We start from the raw sequence: 17,623 nt of genomic DNA, 5'->3' as shown, positions 1-17,623 counted from the left end.
AACCAAATGAAATGTACCAACTCCTTGAAAGATACAATCTATCTAAACTCACACGAGAAGACATAGACAACCTGGATAGGCCTCTATCTATTAAAGATACTTAGTCAATAATTAATAACCTTTGAAAACAAAAAACATCAGGCCCACATGGGTTTACTGGTGAATTCTACCAAGCATTTAAGTGAGAAATTGTACCAGTTCTTTACAATCTCTTCCAGAAGATAGAAATAGAGAAGATTCTTCTTAACTCCTTTTATGAGCCCAGCATTACCTTAACCTCAAAACCAAAGACATTACAAGAAAAGGAAAGTGGCCAGGCGCAATGGCTCATGCCTGTAATCCCAGCACTTTGGGATGCCAAGGGGGGGCGGATCACTTGAAGTCAGGGGTTCGAGACCAGCCTGGCCAAGATGGTGAAACCCCATCTCTACTAAAAATACAAAAATTAGCTGGGTGTGGTGGCGGGCACCTGTAATCCCAGCTACTCAGGAGGCTGAGGCAAGAGAATTGCTTGAACCAGGAGGTGGAGGTTGCAGTGAGCTGAGATTGTGCCACTGCACTCCAGCCTGGGCAACAGAGTGAGACTCCATCTCAAAAAAAATTAATTTGACTATTAGATTACCAAGCCAGGCTATTAAATAGCTAATATTCTCAGATCTGCCTGTATCTTGTATTATGTCCTGAACCATTCATTTAGTCTCCTAACACTCTGCTTCAATATTCATAAAACAACTGAGGTAAATTAGCTAATGTCTTAGATGTCTTCCAACATTAATGTCCGAAGATTGTATTAACTATTGCAATTGCAAATTGAAAATGCAAGCTACAGAAAGTACATTATTAGAATTAATACCATGATTTGAATTTTTCATTTATGTATTTTTAATAACCTTTTGCTGTGGGCTTGACTTAAAAAATTCAGTTTGCTTTTGAAATATAACCATGAATAATATTCATCTGGAAAAGAAAGTAGAACTCATAATGCCAGCTATGGGGTAAAAAAAATCTTCAACAAATTATAGTAGAATAACTGGATATCCACATGGGAAAGAAATGAACTTTGAACTTTATCTCAATTAGTTGTTCAAAATATGCCTACAAATTCTTTGATACTCATCCCCTGAAAAGGTATGAATTGGCTGGGCGTGGTGGCTCACGCCTGTAATCCCAACACTTTGGGAGGCCAAGGTGGGCAGATCACTTGAGGTCAGGAATTCAAGACCAGCCTGGCCAACATGGTGAAACCCCATCTCTACTAAAAATACGAAAAAAAAAAAAAAAAACCAGGCATGGTGGCGCATGCCTGTAGTCCCAGCTACTAGGGAGGCTAAGGCAAGAGAATCACTTGGGCTGGGAGGCAGAGGTTGCAGTGAACCAAGACTATACCGCTGCATATCCAGCCTGGGCAACAAAGGGAGATTTCACCTCAAAAACAAACAAACAAACAAAAAAAGGTATAAACTAACTCCTGTCACCTTCAATGTGAGATGGACTTAGAGACTCACTTCTAATGAATAGAATGAAGCTGAAGCAATGGTGTGAAGCTTTGACACTAAGTTATAAGAGACACCTTGATTTCTTCCTCACTAGTTCTTGCTTAGATCATTTGCTCTAGGGAAAGCCAGCAGTAAAGTTGTGAGGACACTCAGACAGCCTTGTAGAGAGTTCCATACAGCAAGAAACTGAGACCTTCTGTCAACAGGTATGTGAGTGAGCCACCCTGCAAGCTGAACCTTTGGCCCCAGACCACTGAGGGCTACAGGCATGGCCAGCAGTTTGACTATAACTTCATGAGGTCCTGAGCCAGAATCATCCAGCTAAGCCACTTCCAAATTCATGACTTATAAGCTGTGTGAGACCAGAAATTTATTTGTTGCTTTAACTGCTAAATTTTGGAGTAATTTGTTATTCAGTAGTAGATAATATGCCTCACAGCAGACCTAGAAGTGAAATCAAAAGAATTATTGGCCTAAATAAAAAGGTTAAAACTAAAAAGCTTCTAGAAGAAAACAAGGACTAGGCAAAGATTTCTTAATTAAAATACAGAAAACATGAACTATAAAAGAGAAAGTTAACAAGTTGGACTTCATCAAAATTACTCATGCTCCTCAAAAGACATCATTAAGAATGAAAATACAAGTCACAGAGGAGGAGAAAGTATATGTATTTGTGTTTTAGGAATGCCTATCAAGAACAAATAAAGAACTCAGTAATGAAGACAACTCAATTTTTATAATGTACAAAAGATTTGAACAGACACTTTACAAAAGAAGATATAAAATGGCTAATAAGCATATAAAAATTATCAATGTCATCAGTTACTGAGGAAATGTAAACTAAAATCACAGTGAGATACCTCTTGGACCTACTAGACTCAACTAAAATTAAAACTACTTATGGTATCAAGTATTAGTGAAGATGTACAGTAACTGGAACTCCTATACACATCTGATAGAAATGTAAAATGGTAAAACGTCAAATGATTTTACCATTTTACATTTACTGTTTTACTTAAAAAGTTAAACATACACCTGACTTATGACCCACTAGGATCATATCCTGGATACTTACCCAAGAGAAATAAAAACCAGTATCCATACAAGGACTAGCATATGAATGTTCAAAAATGTTCATAATAGAAAAAAAACCATAAAGTAACTAAATATTCATTAATAGGTACATAGATAAACAAAATAAGATGTATACATATTATACAATGCTATTCAACAATAAAAAGGAATTAACTGTTACATTTGTAGTAACAGTATCATTATGTAGTAACATAAATGAATTTCAAAATCATTAGGTTCAAAGAAGCCAAAGAAAGGAGAGTGTATAATGTATGGCTATTTACATAAAATTTTAGAAAATGCAAACTAACTTACAGTGACAGAAAGGAGACTAGTGGTTACCCATGGTTCGGAGTGGAGGAAGGAATGAACTGCAAAGGGACACAAATTTTTTGAGAGTAATAAAAATGTTCTGTACTGCTGTGGGTTGAATGCTCCCTCCAAAACTCATATTGGAATTTAATTGGCATCGTGATGGTATTAAAAGGTGAAACTTCTAAGAGGTGACTTTTGTCAGGCATGCACTCTCTCACCACGTGATACCTTCTGACATGTTATGATGCAGCAAGAAGGCCCTTATTAGATACAGCCCCTTGATCTTGGACTTCCAGCCACAAGAACTGTGAGCCAAGTAAATCTTTCTTTACAAATTATCTAGTGTGTGGTATTCCATGATAGCAGCAGAAAATGGACTGACATGTACCTTGCTTGTGACAGTAATTGATGTTGCATATAACTGTCAAGACACATAAAATCTACCTTAAATGAATGTAATATATTATATATAAATAACAACTCAGTAAATTTTATTTAAAATTAAAAAGAAAAGGAAATTACAGACCAATATCTCTCATGAACATGGTTGAAAAATCCTCGACAAAATATTAGCAAATTAAATCCAACAATGTGTAAAAAGAATTATAAACCATGACCAAGGGGATTTACTCAGGTGTGCAAAGCTGGTTCAACATTTGAAAATCAATTAATGTAATCTGCCACATCAATAAGCTAAAAGAGAAAAATCATATCATATCAGTAGATACAAGAAAAAAATTTGATGAAATCCAACACCCATTCATGATAAAAATTATCAGTGAACTAGGAATGGAGGGGGAACTTCATCAACTTGATAAAGAATATGTACAAAAAACTTAATAGCTAACATCATATTTAATGGTGAAAAAGCTAGAAGCTTTCCCAGTAAGATCAGGAGGAAGGCAAAGTGTCCCCTCTCACCACTGCTTTTCACCATCATACTGGAAGTTCTAGCTAATGCAGTAAGACAAGAAACGGAGATGAAAGGTATACAGATTTGGGATGGAGCAATAAGACTTCTTTGTTCCCAGATTATATGACCATCTATTGTAGAAAATCCAAAAGAATTGACAAAAAAAAAACTCCTGGAACTAATAAGCAATTTATAGCAAGGTTGCAAGAAAAAATGGTTAATGTACAAAAGTCAGTGGCTTTCTGATATACTAGCAATGAACAAGCAGAATTTGAAATTAAAAGCACAATGCCATTAACATCAGCACTCCCTAAAATGAAATACGTAGGTATAAACTTAACAAAATGTCTCTAAGATCTATATGAGGAAAACTATAAAACTCTTATGAAAGAAGTCAGACAACTAATAAATGGAGAGATGTTCCATGTTCATGGATAAGAAGGTTCAATATTGTGAATATGCCAGTTCTTTCCAACATGATCTATAGATTCATTGCAATAGTATTCAGTATTTCCAAGTAACTGTGGATATTGACAAACTGATTCTAATCAGGTAAAAGACTCAGAATAGCCAACACAATATTGTTGAAGAAGAACAAAGTTGAAGGACTGACCTATCCCACTTTAAAACCTACTATAATGCTACAGTAATCAAGATATTGTGATATTGGCAAAAGAATAGACAAATAGATCAGTGGAACAGAATAGAGAGCCCAGAAATCAACCTACATTAATATAACCTGATCTATAATAAAGGAGCAAAGACAATCTTTTGAACAAATGGTGCTGGAACAACTGGACATTCATACACCAAAAAAATTAATCTGGACACAGACCTTATACCCTTTACAAATATTAACTCAAAATGGATCACAGACCTAAATGTAAAATGCAAAACTATAAACATCCTAGAAGGTAACATAGGAGAAAACCTAAATGACCTTGGATGTGGTGGTGACTTTTTAGATACAACATCAGAGGCGTGATCCATGAAAGAAATAATTGAAGAGCTGGACTTTATTAAAATTAAAAACTTCTGCTCCATGAAAGACAGTGTCAAGAAAAGGGTAAGATGTGCCACACACTGGAAGACAATATTTGCAAAAACCACATCTGATAAAGGACTGTTGTCCAAAATATACAAAGAACTCTTAGAACTAAAAAATAATAAAACAAACAACCCAATTAAAAATAGGCTAAAAACTTTGATACCTCACCAACAAAGATATGCAGATATTATTCTGTGCTAAAAGGAAATGTACTGTCAATCCATGAAAAGGTGTGAAGGAATCTTAAATGCATATTACTAAGTGAAACCAGTCTGAAAAGGCATATTTTCAGCTCTCTGACATTCTACAAAAGGCAAAGCTATGAAGACAATAAAAAAGATCATTGATGTTTAGTGGAGGTCTCATTCTGTCTCCCAGACTGGAGTGCAGTGGCACGAACACAGCTCACTGCAGCCTTGACCTCCTGGGCTCAAGTGATCCTCCTGCCTCAGCCTCCCGAGTAGCTGGGATTACAGACATGCACCACCACTCCTGGCTAATTTTTGAATTTTTTTTTTTTTTGTAGACATAGGGGCTCGCTATGTTGCCCAAGCTGGTCTCAAGCAATCTTCCCACCTCAGCCTCCCACAGTACTGGGATTATAGGCATGAGCCACCATACCTGGCCAGATTTTTAGGACAATGAAAATACTCTGTATGATACTAAAATGGTGGATTCATGTCATCATACATTTGTCCAAACCCATAGAATGTACAACACCAAGAGTGAACAGTAATGTATGCTATGGACTTGGGGTGATAATGATGTTCAATGTAGGTTCATCAGTTGTAACTAATATGGCACTCTTTTCGGAGGTGTTGATAATAGGGGAGGCTGTGCATGTTTAGGATCAGGGATAATATGGGAAATCTCTGTAACTTCTGTTTAATTTTGTTGTGAACCCAAAACTACTCTTTAAAAAAGTATTTTTCTAAAAAAAAAAATGTCAGGATATATCCCTTTACCCTGTGCATAGTCACTATGGTAAAGGTCCATTTGCAGAAGACAAGGAAAAAGTACTTTAAGCAGTGTTCAAGGACTTTCCTCAAGAATATCTGGAGAACTTGTTAAAGCTCAGGTTGCTGAACCTGTTACCCAGAGTTTCTAATTAGTAAGTCTGAGGTGGGGCCTGAGAATTTGCATTCCTAATAAGGGCCAAAGTCATGCTGTTCCTGGTGGTTTGGGGACTTTAGTTTGGGAATCATTGTATTAGAACCACTCCCAGATGCTCAGACTAGCATTTTGAATTCACACATTTTGGCATATTCACCTAATTAGATAAATTTTGAGGCAGGTGTGTTTTTCATTAGTTGACCTGATAGTGCTAGAAGTTAACCTTATGAATATGTTGTGGGTTAATTTTAATCAAAGATTTCATGACCAATACTTTACACCTAATGTTGGAATCAATATTGGTGCTATAAATCTTCACAAATGCTTTATTGCTATAATGAAACTCTGACTTGTAAGTAAGCTGTCTCCTTGACTAATGGTCATTAGTAATAGCGTATGTAGAAACTCTCAGTTTGTCTCTCAGAGATAATTTTTTTCACTTGGTTTCTTTCCTAGGACAATTATCCTTCAAAAGTTAATACTAGTATGACAAGGGTAGTTTATCACAGCTTTACAAAGGTTCATGTTACAAACATGAAATTTGATCATTTCAAATATTGAAAGTTAACATATGTTACCTTTACTGTGAAAGAAAGGTAGAGGCTCATTTTTGGATGACCAATTCCCTCTGTAAAAGTGCCAGTTTCCCTAGGCCCTGCACTGATCTGGACAGGGGAGCCTCATTAGCTGTGCCTGTGTCAGTGAAATAGAACATGTTGCCTTTCTGTGTCAATGCTACTATTATAGAAACAATTATGAGATTATAACCTAAATCCACAATGATCGAGTGCTTTTTATTGCTGAGTCCTAAATTATCATGAAGGATACAAACAATTTTAAAAGTATCCAGAGGAGACAGAAAAAAAATGGTTAAAATTGTGGTCACTGGTTCTAAAAGGAAATTGAGATATTCTGCTTGATTTTTCTTTTTGTATTATTGCTGAAGATCAGATGCAAAGATATAAACTCAGATTATACTAAAGAGAAGTAATTTGGATATTTGAAAGAAATTATATATATATGAAGATTGTTGTAAAAAGAGAGAACAAAAAGTATGTTTTGCCAGAATAAATCCTTATTTTCAAATTTCTAAACAAGAAAAGACTTTCGTCTTATAGCACCGTGAGTTTATCCATTGCATTAGAAAACAGGACAGAGTGGATAAAGAAAGTATACTTAGATTTGGTCATTTTTAAAAAGACTTTCTTTTCTCTAAACTCCTAGCAAGTAGGAAACAGTATGTGTCTGTTTTCTTGATCTTTTTGCTTCCCTTAAATACCCTACAGGGGAGGTCCATGTAAAAAGTTAAAATTACCCAAAGACTGTCAACAGAAGGTAATGAGTAACTGCTCTTGATAATTAGTTCTTTGTGTAATTATATATTATTAAACTTCCCTTAAGAAAATTAAAAATACTTCTGAGGTAGTAAAATTACATGCTGAATGAAATAACTCTCAAGTATGAGACAATATTAAAATAGCATATGTAACCAAAACAGCATGGTACTGGTATCAAAACAGAGGTATAGACTAATGGAACAGAACAGAGCCCTCAGAAATAATACCACACATCTACAACTATCTGATCTTTGACAAACCTGACATAAACAAGAAATGGGAAAAGGATTCCCTATTTAACAAATGGTGCTAGGAAAACTGGCTAGCCATATGTAGAAAGCTGAAACTGGATCCTTTCCTTACACCTTATACAAAAATTAATTCAAGATGGATTAAAGACTTAAATGTTAGACCTAAAACCATTAAAACCCTAGAAGAAAACCTAGGTAATACCATTCAGGACATAGGCATGGGCAAGGACTTCATGTCTAAAACACCAAAAGCAATGGCAACAAAAGTCAAAATGGACAAATGGGATCTAATTAAACTAAAGAGCTTCTGCACAGCAAAAGAAACTACCATCAGAATGAACAGGCAACCTACAGAATGGGGGAAAATTTTTGCAATCTACTCATCTGACAAAGGGCTAATATCCAGAATCTACAAAGAACTCAAACAAATTTACAAGAAAAAAACAACCCCATCAAAAAGTGGGAAAAGGATATGAACAGACACTTCCCAAAAGAAGACATTTATGCAGCCAACAGACACATGAAAAAATGCTCATCATCACTGGCCATCAGAGAAATGCAAATCAAAACCACAATGAGATACCATCTTACACCAGTTAGAATGGTGATCATTAAAAAGTCAGGAAACAACAGGTGCTGGAGAGGATGTGGAGAAATAGGAGCACTTTTACACTGTTGGTGGGACTGTAAACTAGTTCAATCATTGTGGAAGACAGTGTGGCAATTCCTCAGGGATCTAGAACTAGAAATACCATTTGACCCAGCCATCCCATTACTGGGTATATACCCAAAGGATTATAAATCATGCTGCTATAAAGACACATGCACACGTATGTTTATTGAAGCACTATTCACAATAGCAAAGACTTGGAACCAACCCAAATGTCCAACAATGATAGACTGGATTAAGAAAATGTGGCACATATACACCATGGAATACTATGCAGCCATAAAAAAGGATGAGTTCATGTCCTTTGTAGGGACATGGATGAAGCTGGAAACCATCATTCTCAGCAAACTATCGCAGGGACAAAAAACCAAACACAGCATGTTCTCACTCATAGGTGAGAATTGAACAATGAGAACACATGGACACAGGAAGGGGAACATCACACACCGGGGCCTGTTGTGGAGTGGGGGGAGGGGAGAGGGATAGCATTAGGAGATATACCTAATGTAAATGATGAGTTAATGGATGCAGCACATCAGCGTGGCACATGTATACATATGTAACAAATCTGCACGTTGTGCACATGTACCCTAGAACTTATAATATATGTATATAAATTAAAAAAAGAATACTGAAAAAAATAGCATATGTTAATCCATGTGCAAATATAAAATAATGAACTTATAAAGAAGATGCTAGGCCATCAGGTATAATCCAGAGTTGCCTGGGAACTACTGTAGACAGACATGGCCTGCTGTGTCTCCATCTGCAGTGTCAATAATTATTGACTGAATGATCAATGAATAACTGATTAAAACACCGATGAAGTATTGGTTTTCTTCAAAGCATGTACGGAAAAATTGTACTCTCATATTGCAAGTGTAATGGAGCTGTAGTTCCCTAATGACTGAATTCTAGTCTTGAGAGTGTGAAAGCGAACAGCAAAATAAGCTTCCGTTTTTCTGTCTAGAAAGCTAAAGGTTGAGAAAGAGAACATAAATCGACTAGAAAGTCATGAAGGATATACTACAACAAATGTTTTCACAAAAGTCTACTGTTTTATAAATAAAAGCCACATCATGGTGTTTGAAAGAATTTATGACCAATAAAACCAAGTATCGACTTAGTGTATAAAACTTAAAGAATTCTTTAATTCAGGAAGGTTTATTGATTATTGTCTTATAATTTATAGCTTATTAGTTTACTGCAAGCTAATAAGAAAATAAGCATTATGTAGAATGCAGTCATAAATTTTGAGATTATCCTCAGGAAGAATTTGCTGCTATTTTCCAAGACAGGATATTGGGATATATGGAACATGAATTTAGCCAGTTGTGGCAATTCATATATTCTTCTGCTTTAGTTCTGTTTTCATTATTTAAATTGTTTTATTTGAGACAGATGATTATCTTGGAACATAACACTAGGTGCCTTGATACCTCATATAAGTTTTACTGCCAAGTGTTTTGACTCAAACATTAATTAAATTTTAAGTAGTAATCTTAACATAAGCTTAGAAAAAAATAGAACATAATACTCTTTTCAAATTGCTTTTATCTCTTTATCTTTTCTAGAAAAGTTTTTTGAAATGAAGAAAGGACAATGTAAAGATGCTCTAGAAATTTACAAACGATTTCTAACTAGAATGACACGAGTGTCTGAATTTCTCAAGGTTGCAGAGGTAAGTAATATTCAGTTTTCTTGGGAATATAATTTTTTAAATATTTGCTCATGTATCTGGAGTATATAATAGAAGATGTAAGAGAGTCACAGTATATTAGGGTTGGAAGTGCCTCAGAGTCACAGTATATTAAGGTTGGAAGTGACTTTGGAAGTCGTCTCATCCAACTTCTCACACAGAGCTGTACTCTGTACTCCTGCATCCTAATCAGATGATCATTCTGCATTCACATAAAAGTTTCATGGATAATAAGCTCATTTGCTGCTTTGCAAGGTGGTCCATTCCTCCATTCCACCTAATAGCTATCTTTAATTGTTAGAAAATCCTTTATTTTCATTGAACCTTAGGTTTGCCTTTAGAAAAGCCTGTTTATTATTCTTAGCATGTAAATGATAAATCATAAATTCTTACCTTTCTTACTTTGGCAGTGATTTATACATAATGAAAAATAAGACAAAAAGCATAATTTGTTTTATAAAGTTTATAAATTGTTTCTTCAGGATGTATCTTTATACTTGATTAGAATACCTATGTAACTATGCAGTTGGTGTTCCTGAAATTGTCTGTGAATTGGTATTTTCTCTTATAAAATCCAATTAATGATTCATGCTGATATTGGAAATTATAACATTGTTATTATAGTCCTTTGGAAGAATGACAAGTGTATTTTTATCTTACATGTCAATTAACTGATTACTAGGAACTGATTGGAATGTTGTTTGAAAGAGGTTCTAAGGCTCAGCAGCAAACCATACAATGCTGTGGATGTGGGACATTCATGCCATGTTTTTGCTGTTTTTGTCATTTTGAGAATATACTGCAAGAACAAGCATTTTATACACACAATTTAAGAAGTACTCTAGTCCATGCATTGTGTTTAAAATCTTTTATTCATAGAAGTAATAATTGTCACATGCAAATTCTGGGACCAAAATAATATCACAAAATGCTGATTCTTGAACTTTCACCCATACAACATGTAATTAGAATAAAAATCTTTTTTAAATATAAGGGAAACAAAAGGTAAAGATTAGCTTATGTAAATTGTATATACATTAAAGCACATTCACGTTTCTTTCCTCATGGGTTTATCAATGTTGGTAGTCTTTAAGAAATGATAGAATTGCTTAAAATTTTTTCTTTTGCTGCTATACAGGTGTTATTTTTTGTATTTGGTATGATTTTGCCATGGTTTAACTGTAATTAGGAGCCTAATCTAGTAAAATTTGCCTAATTTCTTTCTGTGAAAAGATAAATTATGCCTAAGTACCGAGAACAGATTATTTTATTGTTTCATGAAATCTTGGTGTACATTCATCCCAGTTTCTCATTTGTTATTGTATATAAGTAAGGAGCTGGCATGTGGCAATCTGGGGTATACATTTCTCTAATCAGCATTACAAGGCTGGGCTCATGATTCCCGTGAGAAAAGTTCTACTTATGTGTCAATTCCTTCTGTTTTAACATGTAAAATTATATTTTTTGTCTATTGATACCTCATGTTAGCACAAGCCCAACTGAGGCCATTAAGAAAGAGATATAGAAAAATCAGATATCATTGTAAGAGTCTGTCTTTAAATAACTGGATAATAAATTTAAAAATTATTTTTATTTGAACATTATGATTAAGACTTTTTCATAGAATGAATACTAATTTACAAAATTATTTTTAATAGAGTAAACATTAAATCACAATGGGACAACCATAACCATTTGTGTTTTCTTTCACATTTAAATCACATTGTTCATAATTTGAACACACAATGTTTGAATACAAGTGTTGAGTGGTTTTGTTATGATTGGTTAATATAGAAATTTTTCAACCAATGTACAAATTGCTGTCTACTGTATAGTACTCATGTGGTCTATGTATGGATTCATACTCAATAGCTATCCCATAGTTAGTAACATTTACCTGAAGAGTCTCAAGAAGACTTCTAGAATATGATTTTCAAAATACAACTTTATATATTGGTTATTTGGGAAATAGTAACAGTAAGTTGCTCATTGTATTAAAGAAAAGGTAAAGTAGTTGAACAAGTTCTATGGAACTATTCAAATTTCTTAAATTGCTTGAAGTACAGAAAACTTACTATGCCTTATATTCTTATCTGAAGTCTCCTATGGCAGACAAGTAAAACTTTGTAAAATAATTTTTACAGGTAAGACATATTTCTGCTAAATACTCTTCTCTTTCATATAACCAAGTTATTCTTAGTTTTCTATTCTAAGGTAGATATCGGAATCCTAGGAGTTGCATCTCCCAGAATATTTGCAGACAGAAAGTGATGAGATTTCTGTAACACACTTTAATCCTTTAATGATATTGTGGTTCAGAAGTTCAGAGCAATAAAAATAGCAATGTTGAGGAAGAATTCCTAAATTGTCTCTTTGAACACAATTATCCATTTAATGGAAATACATCACCTTTTCCTGAACTGATTTCAGTATTAGGGATCCATAATATTTTTATTTTAAAAAATGCTTCTTTCAGTGCCTTCTTAGCACAGTAGGCAGCGAGTCAGTCTCATAAAAATGCCTCTTTTGTTCATATTAATATTTTTAAATGGATAATCTAAAGTGGTGTTAAAACGTACAAATAAACAGAATACGGTTGCTTTAATTGATAATTTCCCTAATTTGTAATAATATAAGTGGCTTTAGGGAAGCATCAGTGGCTAAACTGTTCCTAAAGCCAGAGTTCAGTCATTAGAAGGTGAATTCCAGAGAGGGAAGGAAGACGGCCAACTAGACAAAGCTAGCAAATGCCTCTCCCACCAAGAGGAACCAAAATATCGAGTGAATCATCATGCTGATGATCAACAGATCTTTTGAGAGAAAATACTGAAAATCAATAGAGAGGCAACACAGTTGCCTTCAACGTAGTTGAAGAGGGAGGAAGCTGGGAAGCCTGCTCGGAGCCACCACATGCCAGCTGCAGTAAAACATGACCATAGGTGCCCATCCCCCAAGGCTCTCCATCTTGCTCTGCAGTTCCTGTTCTCTACTGGCCAGGAGCTGCCATTGCTGCAGGACCAGGATGAATGCCCCCTCACCTGCTGGCCCCTCCCAAGATTGCCTGCCTGGCCACTCCCACAGGAGGATATCCAGAGCGCAGCCCCCGCGCTTCCCTACCTGAGTGTTTTGCTGGTGGCCTGGAAGCAGTCTGGCACCACCAGCACAGCCAGTGCTTAACCCCGAGGGGCCAGAAGACAAATCTGCAGGCCTGGTTTCAACTCCCTGGGACTCAAGCACACTGCCCACAAGTATCGTGCTGAGATCTATGGCCTGAGCTCAAGTGGAGGAAGAGCCCCCAGCGTCAGAACAAAAAGAAGATTGTGACTTAGGTTCTTATGCTGGTGCAGGTTCTTGTACAAATGTAGAAGCTGGGTGTCCTTCCCTTCACAAGACCCATCTGGGAAGGGTGCGGCCTGAAAGCCACAGCTTCTTTCCCAGGGAGCCCTGCAGCCCACATCATCTGGAACAGCTCAGTGATCTGGGAGCAGAAGGCTTGGAACAAGTCTAGCCAGTCAAAATGCTCCCGGGGCAGACACTGGAGGAAGACCTGTTGGGTCAGAGGAGCACAAGCTGAGTGGGCCCCACAGCTGTCTGCCAGGCTGGAAACCCTGGGCTACAGGCACTTTTCCACTTGCATATACATGATACCATTGCCCTGCCCAGGGATTCTTCACCCCAACCCACTGCAACACCAGACCGCTAGTAGTCATATCCCACAACCTGCTCTGACTCTCACAAGCACAGTGGGCCCCCCAAGAGTTAGAGATCTCCTGATGATCTCTCAGCTGGGACCATCCCTAAAGGGAGAGGGTAGCACAGCCTGCCAAAGCCCCCTTTTGGGCAAAGAAAACATGGGTGCAGCACCAGTACTTGAAGGGGACAGCACCAAGGCCCAAGGCCTGGAAACAAACTTGGACAGAGACTTATGTCTTGACCCCTGCCTCTGCTCCCCAGAGCACTGCCACATACACACTGAAAAATAAGAGGTGCCTGGCTGAGTAAGAGTGTATCAGCTGGCCCTGATGTCACTGTGAAGAGCCATCTACGAGACTGCAACCTGAATTGCACCACCAAACAAAAATACATTGTTTCACCGTGCAACACCTCTGAAACGCACCGCAGGAACCCATCTGTAACCTCAGAACCTAGAACAGAGCCTTGACCCTCTGAAAGCACTCAGAAACGAAACCAATCAACTATATACAACATTCACCACAGTCAACCCTTAAGGGAAAAAAGAATGTAAAAACAAAAAGCCCTATCCAAATGAAAGCAAATTGACAAAGAAAAAGAAAAGCCAGCTCCCTCAGATGAGAAGGAATCAGCTCAAGAACTTAGGCAATGCAAAAAGTTGGAGTGTTTTGTTTACCTCTAAAGGATGGCATTAGCTCCCTAGCAATGGATCCTAACCACATTGAAATGTCTGAAATTATAGACACAGAATTCAGAATCTGGATGGCAAGGAAGCTCAATAAGATCCAAGAGAAAGTTGAAATCCAATCCAAGAAAGCCAGGAAAATGATCCAAGATATGAAAGATAACATAGCTATATTTAAAAAGAACTAAACTGAACTTCTACAATTGAAAAGTTCACTACAGGAATTTCTAAATGTAGTTGGAAGCCTTAATGACAGACTAGATCACACAGAGGAGAGAATTTCAGAGCTTGAAGACGAGTCCTTTGAATCAACCCAGTCAGACAAAAAGAAAGAAAAAAGGAATTTTACAAAATGAACAAAACCTCCAAGAAATATGGTATTAAGTAAAGCAACCAAACCTACAATTCATTGGCATTCCTGAGAGAGAAGAGAGAGTGAGCAACTTGGAAAACATATTTGAGGATATAATCCACAAAAATTTACCCAGTCTTGCTGGAGAGATTGATATGTGAATACAAGAAATTCAGAGAACCCCTACAAGATACTATACAAGATGACCATCCCAAGGCACATAGTCATCAAGCTTTCCAAGATCAACACAAGAAAAAATCTTAATGGCAGCTAGAGAAAAGGATCAAATCACCTGTAAAAGGAACCTCATCAGGCTAATGGCAGACTTCTCAAAAGAAACTTTACAAGCTAGAGATTGGTAGCCTATTTTTAGTATTCTTAAAGAGAAGAAATTCCAACTAAGAATTTCATAACCCACCAAACTAAGCTTTGTAAGTGAAAGTAAAATAAAATCTTTCCCAGACAAGCAATTGCTAAGGGAATGTGTTACCAATCAACTGGCCTTAAAAGACGTGCTAAAGGGAGTTCTAAACTTGGAAACAAAAGAAACCCGCTACCACAGAAACACATATAAGTACATAGTCCATAGTTCCTACAGAGCAACTTCACAATTGAGACTATAAAGCAACCAACTAACAATATGATGACAGGAGCGAAACCTCACATGTGAATACTAACGTTGAATGTAAATGGTACGAACACCTGATTGAAAAGACACAGAGTGGCAAGTTGGATTAAAAAAAAAAGATGTACTGTCTTCAGTACATCCATCTCATGTAATGACACCCATAGCCTCAAAGTAAAGGGATGAAAAAAGATCCACCGTACCAATAGAAAACAAAAAAGGACAGAGGTTGTTGCTCTTGTATCAGATAAAATAAACTTAAAACCAACAACAGTAAAGAAAAAGAAAAAGTACAAGGAAGGATATTACATAATGATAAAGGGTTCAGTTCAACAAGAAGACTTAATTTTCAGCCAGAGGTGAGAGATTAGGGGGGAAAAAGACTTAACTGTCCTAATATATACACACCCAACATTGGAGCACCTAGAGTTATAAAAGAAGTACTTCTTGACCTAATAAAAGACAGACAGCCACACAACAATAATGAGGGACTTCATCACCCCACTGAAAGCATTAGACAGATCATTGAGGCAGAAAACTAACAAAGAAATTATGAACTTAAATTTGACACTAGACCAATTGGACCTAATAGACATCTGCAGACTACTCCACTCAACAACCACAGAATATATGTTCTTGTCACCTGTACAGGGTACATACTCTAAGATCCACCACATGCTCAGCCATAAAGCAAATCTCAATAAATCAAAAAAATGAAATCATAACAGTATATTCTTAGACCACAGTAGAATAAAAATAGAAATCAATACCAAGAGGAACTCTCAAAACCACACAATTACATGGAAACTGAACAACTTGTTCCTCAATGACTATTGGGTAAACAACAAAATTAAGGCGGAAATCAAAACATTCTTTGAAACAAATGAAAACAGACACAACATACCAAAATATCTGGGAGGCAGCAAAGACAGTTTTAAGAGGAAAGTTTATAGCACTAAACGCCTACATCAAGAAGTTAGAAAGATCTCAAATTAATAACCTAACATCCTCATAAGGGAACTAGAAAAACAAGAACAACCTAATCCCAAAGCTAGCAGAAGAAAACAAATAGCCAAAATCAGAGCAGAACTAAATGTAATCAACGAGAAGAAGGGATCGTGGTGGCTGGGAGGCAGGACTAGATTGCAGCTCCAACTTGAACCAACAGAGCAGCATATGGAGGCTCACATTGTGAATTTTTGCTCCAGAATGACTGCAGGAATAAATCAGGAAACTTCAGATGACCCACAGACCCCCTGAAGAAAGCAGATTGCTCCTACAAGACCCAGAAGACACCCCAAATACTATGAGTGCCCAAACTGTGGAGGTGGGAAAGGGAGATCGTCTGCCCCTGAACACACACCCCCACTGGGGAAACTGTAGGCCTAGATAACAGGAGAAGATTTTGACCTTACCTGGAACGGAGTCAATTTAGAGAGCCAAGCAAAATACAGGGATAGAAGAAGCAGTGAAAAAAATCCCTGTGGGCTTACTGGGTCCCCTAGCAAGCCATTTTTGCCTGGCCTTACAGGGGTCCTTCAGGATGGTGGCCAGAGGCACTGGGAAAAGGCCACAGGGAGAAAGAAATCTCCAGCTGAACTCTGTAACAATTTTTTTTTAAATTTTATTATTATTATACTTTAAGTTTTAGGGTACATGTGCACAACGTGCAAGTTTGTTACGTATGTATACATGTGCCATGTTGGTGTGCTGCACCCATTAACTCGTCATTTAGCGTTAGGTATATCTCCTAATGCTATCCCTCCCCCCTCCCCCCACCCCACAACAGTCCCCGGTGTGTGATGTTCCCCTTCCTGTGTCCATGCTGATTGAGAAGCCTCTTGGCCAGAACTCGGGGGAGGGTGTGAATCTGTGGTGTGTAGACACCACAGGCAGGGGAAGAAGAAAAGCCCTATTTGCCTTCGCAGCTGGGAGGTGGGTAGCCTGGGGCAAGTTCTCAGACATGCTTGCCCACTGCCTGGAAACACATTCAGTGCTGTTGCTGAGAGGGGCACAGTGGGAGTGAGACTGGTCCTTTGGATTGCATGGGAGCTGAGTGAGGCCTGTGACCGTCGGCTTTCCCCCACTTCCCTGACAACCTGCATGACACAGTAGAGACAGTCATAATCCTCCTAGGAACATAACTCCATTGACCTGGGAACCTCACTCCCAACCCCCACAGCAGCCGCAGCAAGACCCGCCCAAGGAAAGTTTGAACTCAAACATGCCTATCCCTGCCCTTGCCCAGTGGTCTTTCCCTACCTACCCTGGTAACTGAAGACAAGGGGCATATACTCTTGGGAGTTCTAGGGCCCTGCCTCCCACCTCTTCCTCCCCATACTACCACAGCTG

The 17,623-nt window shown here is 37.4% G+C and overlaps 1 protein-coding gene across 10 annotated transcripts in view; it reads left to right on the top strand.

Moving 5' to 3' along the window:
* SNAP91 (synaptosome associated protein 91) overlaps positions 1-17,623 on the top strand; it is a 162,787-nt gene that overhangs the window by 58,107 nt on the left and 87,057 nt on the right. For all 10 annotated transcript variants that reach the window (XM_054557032.2, NM_001135486.1, XM_054557035.2 and 7 more), the window contains 1 exon segment: positions 9,792-9,898. In XM_054557032.2, coding sequence (XP_054413007.2) covers positions 9,792-9,898 — 107 coding nt within the window.

This window comes from Pongo abelii, chromosome 5 (assembly GCF_028885655.2).
Source record: "Pongo abelii isolate AG06213 chromosome 5, NHGRI_mPonAbe1-v2.0_pri, whole genome shotgun sequence".
Lineage (NCBI taxonomy): Eukaryota > Metazoa > Chordata > Mammalia > Primates > Hominidae > Pongo > Pongo abelii.
The sequence above is the reverse complement of the archived record's forward strand: the minus strand, read 5'-3'. Positions and strand labels throughout refer to the sequence as shown.